At 41.1% G+C, this 6,596-nt stretch overlaps 1 protein-coding gene across 2 annotated transcripts; it reads right to left on the bottom strand.

The window, feature by feature from the left end:
• Positions 1 to 258: 258 nt before the first annotated feature.
• LOC125271032 lies at positions 259 to 6,349 on the bottom strand. 2 transcript variants are annotated; one of them, XM_048194970.1, is made up of 2 exons: positions 4,610 to 5,708; positions 259 to 618 (listed from the first exon to the last, which is right to left on the bottom strand). In XM_048194970.1, the coding sequence occupies exons 1-2, from the start codon at positions 5,436 to 5,438 to the stop codon at positions 320 to 322; spliced, it is 1,128 nt and encodes a 375-aa protein (XP_048050927.1). In that variant the 5' UTR covers positions 5,439 to 5,708; the 3' UTR covers positions 259 to 319. The 2 variants fall into 2 exon arrangements, 1 of the variants encoding a protein (XP_048050927.1); XR_007185501.1 differs by lacking the exon at positions 4,610 to 5,708 and adding an exon at positions 5,859 to 6,349 and having other exon boundaries at positions 343 to 618.
• Between the last annotated feature and the right edge of the window lie 247 nt (positions 6,350 to 6,596).

Here is a 6,596-nt window from a genome sequence, read left to right as displayed (position 1 = left end):
ATCTATCTGCGTGCAGTCAGAATACAACAAACCAGCGTGTGTGAGTGTGTGTGTGTGAGAGAGAGGCGCGGGTGCGATCGAACAGTGGAAACATAAAAACATACTCCATCATTTTGTTCATACAGGACATCTTTCAAACTGCAAAGTGTTTACTTATATTTGTGTACACTCACTTGGGGACACTTGACATTTGACTTGACATTTGATATTCAACAGTGTTAGGTTTTTGCTCCTAATTCGTGCCTCATCCCAGACCTCTTATTTGGCAATTGAATGAGCAATCATGGCTAGAGAGCTTCAATGATAATTATTGCTGGTTTTAGATCTCTAGCAATCTCTTTCTTCTTCTCCTCGTTGAACGTCTTGGTTCACCTTCCTTCGGATCTTTCCTTGGCTCACTGGCTTCCTTCTCCTCATTGACCAGAACGTTCCCCTGGGATGGAGCTGCTTTCAGTCGACTGGCATGGATCCACTGCGGCTGGAAGTCAGTCAGCACTCCTGTTCTCGTCACAGCAATCACCGTGGCGGGCCCCAGATATTTCGGCTCACCCAGTTTTGTGGGCTTCAGACACTTTATCAGCACCTGTTGTCCTGGAACGAAAGGATGAGTGGGTTTTTCTGCAGGAAGAGGGAGAGAGAGAGAGACACATCACCATTGATGCTATTCAAAGTTTTAATTAGGGAATCCACATAATCCGTGATGATCACCTCCGTGTCACCTGTGGAAAAATTGCCAGCGTGACCTCTGACCCATGGGGTCGGGAAAGGTCTACCCATAAGGATTTCAAACGGAGACATCTTTGTTGTTGCTGATGGTGACATTCTAATTTCTGTCAATACGGCAGGCAGCAGATCAACCCAATTTCTGCCTGTATCAAGACACGCTTTATTAAGACGATCTTTGATAACCCTATTCATGTTCTCAACTTGTCCACTAGATGGAGCATGAAATGGGATATGTAAACTCCAGGTAATATTAAGCTCCTTGGCTAACAATTGTGTGACTTTGGAAGTGAACGGTGTTCCATTATCACTATCGATAACCATTGGTATACCAAAACGCGGTATAATGTCCTTAGCCAGAACTTTAACTACCGTCTGTGCATTTTCTTTTCCACACGGAAAAGCTTCAGGCCATTTAGAAAATCTGTCAACAATCACAAGCAAATATTTATTATTTCCGCAAGGAGGCATATGCGTAAAATCAATTTGCAAGTGTTGGAATGGTAGCTCAGGATGTGGTAAAGCGTCATGTTTAGTTGCCTTGTGCTTGTTAGTTTGAGCACACACCAGACAAGCATCCAATATCAACAGAGTATTTCTTTGAATATTTGCTATGCAATAAGATCGATTCAACATTTGTATCACTTTCTTTTTTGACACATGTGATACACCATGATAATGTCTACATAGCATAACAATCGCAGATGCAGGTAATGCAAGTCTACCCTGTTTGTCTCTCAAGATTCCAACTTGATCTGGTTTTACTTCATTGTCTGACCAGTAAGTCAAATCAGCTTGCGTAGGGTTAGCTTGTAATATTTTAATGTCCAAATCATTAGTCAATAATGAATTCATCATAGGCACATCTGTGCCCCTTTCGCTTACATGTGGACTTAACATTACTTCTTTAGCAGCCCATTTCGCTACTTCATCTACAAATCTGTTTCCTTTGGCTTCATCTGTTTCTCCTGACGTATGTCCTGCTACTTTAATAACAGCGAGTTTTGATGGTTGTTGTGCTGCATTAATGAGCTCCGCTACAATACTATGGTGAGCAATTGGCTTTCCATCTGAGGTTTTAAAATTTCTTTCTTCCCACAATTTAGCAAAATCATGTACTATGCTATACGCATATTTAGAGTCAGTGTATATATTAACACACTGATCTTTTGCCAATTGACAAGCTCTCGTTAAAGCAATTAATTCTGCAACTTGCGCTGACTTATATGGCAAAGAGTATGCCTCAATTACACGATCAGGTAATGCAACAATAGCATACCCACACAAGTATACATTATCATTTGGCTTGAAACAGGATCCATCAATATACCAATTCTTCCCCTCCTCCAGGACAGATGCAGAAACATCTGGCCTGCAGGCAGTCGAAATCTGGATTCTGTCCAGGCACTCGTGGTCATCACTCTCAAATTCACCTTGCGTCAGCAACCTGTGCAAATGTACAGTAGGGCCATGAATAACAGAAGTTGGCTTCAAAATCAAATTAGCAGTAGCTAATAATATAGCCTCATAGCCAGAGCGGCGTTGAGCAGTCATATGTTGAGTAGAAATATTACTCATAATGACTCCTACCTGATGAGAGGTATGCACTATCAATTTATGTGATAACACAATTTTTTCAGCATCTTGCACCATGATCGCCGTGGCAGCCACTGCACGCAAACAAGCAGGAAGTCCCCTGGCTACTGAATCAAGAGTTTTAGACAAATAAGCTATGGGACGAAAAGTACCCCCATGTTCCTGGGCCAGGATTGCGGCGGCTGTACCCCCACTTTCATGCACGTATAAGTGAAAGTCTTGAGAGTAATTTGGGAGGCCGAGTGCAGGAGGTTTCATGAGGGAGGATTTCAAATGTCTGAATGCTTGATCCATCTCAGCTGTCCATGTAATGTCCTCTGTGTCCCCCAGAGTAGCAGTTCGTAGGATTTTATCATACATGGAACAGTTGGGCACCCATATTCGGCAATAATTAACCAGTCCCAGGAAGCTTTGCATCTGCTTCCGTGTCGATGGGTGCTTGAAAGTAGCAATAGCTTTCACTCTATCAGCAGATAATTGCACTTTGCCCTGTGACAGTTCATGTCCAAGGTACTCAACCCTCCTCTGTACCCACTGTAGTTTCTCTCTTGATGCTTTGAAACCAGCCTCTGCCAAAATATTGCAGACAATTTTAGAGGCAGCAGCACACATGTCCTCAGTTGCACCAGTGATGAGGATGTCATCTGCATATTGAAGCAGACAGGTGTTTGGAGGAAGTTTGGCATTTTTCAGCGTTGCGTGCACTACAGCAGAGAAAACAGCCGGAGAATCCCTGAACCCTTGTGGGAGTCTTGTCCACGTTAATTGTGAATTTTCCAAGGTAAAAGCAAACAATGGCTGTGTTTGGCGATCAACAGGAATGCTGAAGAAGGCACTGGAAATATCCAGAACTGTAAAAAATGAATGTTCAGAAGGAATAGAATTAATTATAGTTTGCACATCAGGTACAATAGGAGACAATGGTGTTACCAACTCATTAACTTTTCTCAAATCTTGAGTTAAACGCCAAGAACCATTTGCTTTCTTAATTGGATTAATTGGTGTATTATAAGGTGAATGAGTGTGCACCAGGATGCCTTGAGCCAGTAATTTATCAATAACAGGAAGAATACCCTCCACCTTTTCTTTTGAGAGGGGGTACTGTTTCTGATACACAGGCTTGTCTGTTATTAGTTTAGCAACATAGGGCTGGACATCAATGAATCCTGCGTCATCCTTATGGGCCGCCCACAACTTGGGGTTGACGCCCTCAATTTCCTGTTTGAGCTCAGTTGCAGAATCATCCTCAAGGAGAGCATTTCCTGTATCAATAGTGAGAGAAAAGGCTGCAGGAAAAATAAGTTGTAGAGAGTCAGCATTAAAATTAAGTTGAATACCTAATTTATGTAAGAGATCGCGTCCCAGAAGAGAAAATGGTGAACTCGGTATTATCGCAAAAGCATGCATTTTAAACAGTGATGGGATATCATTAGAAGTAACTGGAAATGTTGGTGTCATTTCACATCTCACAGGTACACCATTGATTCCCACAGAGTTTACATGTTTTCCTGTAATCGAGCCCTCATAGACAAGAGAGGATAACGATGACATCGACGCCCCCGTATCTATGAGAAAAACATAGGGTTATGGTCAACATTTAATTCAATAAATGGCAAAACAGTTGACACATTCGGATAACTCAAAGAAATCAATGAAAAATTATCAGAAGAGGGCTCAGTCGAACTCAGTCATTGTTGCCAGGAAATGGGATACACTGGATTTTGTCTGTCAGTCTTTGCAGAAGGGAGCGCAAGTGGGGGCTTTTGCTTCAAGCCACCACCAGAGCCCTTCTTCTTCTGCTTTTCTGACCTCTGCCTCAAATCCCAAGCCTTTTTCCTACAGTCACGTTCCAGATGTCCTGGCTTGCCACAATAAAAACAGCGTCTCACATTTCCAAATTGTTGTGGACGAGGATTCACAGCAGCATTCACTTGAAGCATTGCAGGAGTTTTGCCCCTGGAGACATCAAAAGCTCCAGCAGAGGAAAGCTCACGCAAGCGTCGTCCTAATTCATCAACAGAAATGGTAGTAATATTCGGAGTTGTTATACGAATTAACTGCGCAGTGTCTTTGTTCATATTATTTAGGAACGTATTTAAGAACAATGGACAATTTTGTTCAATAGGAATCGCAGATTCCTCAACCCATGCATGTTTAAATCTGTTAAAGAATGCAACAGGGCTTTCACCAGTTCTCTGTTTGGTATTGGCTGCATGCGAGATGTCTTGTTTAGCAGAAGACACTTTTAACAAAAAGGCAGTCAATTGTTTGAAAAAATCTTTAAGTTTACCTGAGCTGGCCCAAATCCAATCACATTCCTCTTCTTCATCCTCCGAATCAGTAATTAGAAGCACTCGTGAAGGTTTAGACAAATCAAGGGGCTTCGAATCTCCCGCTTTCTGAGATACAACACGACGAACAGGCGGTGTATCGTAGATGGGGTTTAAATAATAAACTTCTTCAATCATTTCCTCCTCTGTGATTTCCGCAGGCAGTGTTTTAGTCAAAATAAAACGATAATCTCGTCCCGTCAATTGACTGTAGGCAGTTAACCGTTGCAGCACTGCCACAAATTGATGTGGTGACTTAGCCGGATCAGGCAGATCTTTGCAAATAGCCACTGCCTCCGTAACACTCAGAGGAGTAATTTTGTAACCATCTGGAAGCTGTACAAACGGAAAAACTTCAGTTGTGGACGGCAACTGCGGATACAATCGATTGGTCAAGGGCTTTGGAATTTCAGCAGAAACAACACATTCATATGGGGGAAGAGACGTATCAGGTTTCAACTGAGACTGAGAGAGAGAGCTGTCTTGTTTTTTCAACTCTGGACCCTTATCCCAATAAGTTTTCATCTTCATCCAAACTTTATACGCATCTTTCATATAATCAATTGGCCATCCTGGGTCACCCCAAGAACCAAAGATCATATCTTTTGCAGCACGCATATCTTCATCTTTAAAAGAACCATCGCGGGGAAACGGATCTAATTGTATTTTCCCTTCTGACCATCCCGCGAGATTAGAGAGATAGGGTTCTGTAAAAAACGCTTTATTATTGCGATTCATGAAATCCCTCGGGGTTTCCCCCATCAACGGTCGACTAATCGTTTCACCCATTTAAAACAGCCAACAAAGATCTCTCCTTTGCTTAAAGAAAAGCCTTACAATTTCAGACAAAATACAAATTAAAGTCTGCAGCTTTATATTAACTTTTTTAGTATTTTTAGCAAAAAGAAAAATTTTAAATTCAGTATTATTCATTCAACTGCCAACAAGGACCTGAGGATATCATCATGAAATGGACTAAGAGAGAGAGAAAAATTTTCAACTCAAACTCATCTATTCCCTTCCCACGTATATAATCCGTGAGGATAACACCAAAAAATGAAAGGGTGATGAATCCTCTTTCACTCTTCCCGCATTTATCTAAATACGAGGATATCCACTTTTAACAAATATGAAAAAAGTGCGGCACAAAAATACAAGGATCAATTTCTCAACAGACAGTAAGATGCACTTAAGCATTTTATTTCTTACCTGTCTGGAGAAATCCCCGACGAGCCCCCAAATTGTTAGGTTTTTGCTCCTAATTCGTGCCTCATCCCAGACCTCTTATTTGGCAATTGAATGAGCAATCACTCAGCGCTGAGGGAGAATATAGTCTCATTTTATTGATAAGAAAAGAGAGAATATATAGAAAGAGTACAAGGGGTGTAGTATAGTTTCAGCCAATGAGAAAGAGAATACATCATATAGATCATGTTATAGGAATGTGATACATATAGAAAAACAAGTCTAAATATGGTCATCTATTGGTCAGGTACCCATGAGGTCCCTTAGCATCCCAAGGACCTTCTCCTAAGCAGGGACCATTCCCTGTTTCACATTTACTCCTAGTAGAGCCTTATATGGAAATGGTTCTGGTACATAGAAAACCATATGTTTAAAACATAGTATACAACTTTGACAGAGGAAAAAAAAAAGGAGCCTCAGTCCACATACTTTCAATGCTGAGACCAACATAAAATCTATCAAACAGTATTCTTGACATTTATTCAACAGTGCTTTGATCTGCCTGCATTGACACTTTTCTTGAAGAGCTGCTGTGCAGCAAAAATTATGTACCAGTTATCAAAGTAAAGCTGCTTTGATACAATCTGCATTGTAAAAAGCGCTATATAAATAAAGGTGACTTGACTTGACTTGACTCACAATAAAACACAACATTGTGCTTTTGTCAAACTGTAAACTTGTCAAACTGTAACCTACAACTGT

The sequence above is a fragment of the Megalobrama amblycephala genome, linkage group LG7 (assembly GCF_018812025.1).
Source record: "Megalobrama amblycephala isolate DHTTF-2021 linkage group LG7, ASM1881202v1, whole genome shotgun sequence".
Classification (NCBI taxonomy): Eukaryota; Metazoa; Chordata; class Actinopteri; order Cypriniformes; family Xenocyprididae; genus Megalobrama; species Megalobrama amblycephala.
The sequence above is the reverse complement of the archived record's forward strand: the minus strand, read 5'-3'. Positions and strand labels throughout refer to the sequence as shown.

Excerpts from the sequence above, each read along its gene's own strand:
- LOC125271032 (XM_048194970.1), bottom strand. The coding sequence starts at position 5,438 with ATGGGTGAAACGATTAGTCGACCGTTGATGGGGGAAACCCCGAGGGAT. Across the intron at positions 619-4,609 it reads TTGGATTTGGGCCAGCTCAG|AAAAACCCACTCATCCTTTC; the intron begins GTAAACTTAAAG and ends CTCTTCCTGCAG.